The sequence below is a fragment of the Papilio polytes genome, unplaced genomic scaffold (assembly GCF_000836215.1).
Source record: "Papilio polytes unplaced genomic scaffold, Ppol_1.0 DF824205.1, whole genome shotgun sequence".
Lineage (NCBI taxonomy): Eukaryota > Metazoa > Arthropoda > Insecta > Lepidoptera > Papilionidae > Papilio > Papilio polytes.
The window spans coordinates 1,225-1,677 of NW_013524999.1; the positions used below are offsets into that span (position 1 = coordinate 1,225).

The 453-nt window shown below is 47.5% G+C and overlaps 1 protein-coding gene across 1 annotated transcript in view; it reads left to right on the forward strand.

The window, feature by feature from the left end:
* The window catches only part of LOC106110674, a gene marked incomplete at its 3' end in the record, with an annotated part of 1,617 nt that extends 1,218 nt beyond the window's left edge, over positions 1 to 399 (forward strand). The window contains exon 2 of the mRNA XM_013292572.1: positions 215 to 399. Coding sequence (XP_013148026.1) covers positions 215 to 399 — 185 coding nt within the window. The remainder of the gene's footprint in view (positions 1 to 214) is intronic.
* Positions 400 to 453: the final 54 nt, after the last annotated feature.

A 453-nucleotide genomic window follows, 5' to 3' on the forward strand; every position in this document is an offset into this window, starting at 1 on the left:
TGTGTCTTCGGAGCAGAAGAGGTAACTTTCCTAGGTTATCGAATTTCAGCAGCTGGTACTCAACCTCTAGACTCCAAAGTTCAGGCGATTACCGATTTCCCCATTCCCAAAACAGTCAAGCAACTTAAAAGATTTCTGGGAATGCTCAATTTTTACAGGCGATTTCTTCCTCATTCCGCCTCTATTCAAGCCCCACTTAATGCCTTACTTACAGGCGTCTCTAAAAGCTCTCAGCCCGTCGACATTACCGGCGAGGCACTAACAGCTTTCAACAAATGCAAGGAAAGTCTTGCTAATGCTGCACTTCTCGCACACCCAGATTGTCAGGCTGATTTAGCGCTGGTCACAGACGCTTCAGACTTGGCAATGGGTGCAGTTTTGCAGCAACTCAAAGATGGCGTTTGGCAGCCACTTGCATTCTTCTCGAGGAAACTCAGCCCCTCGCAACAAAAG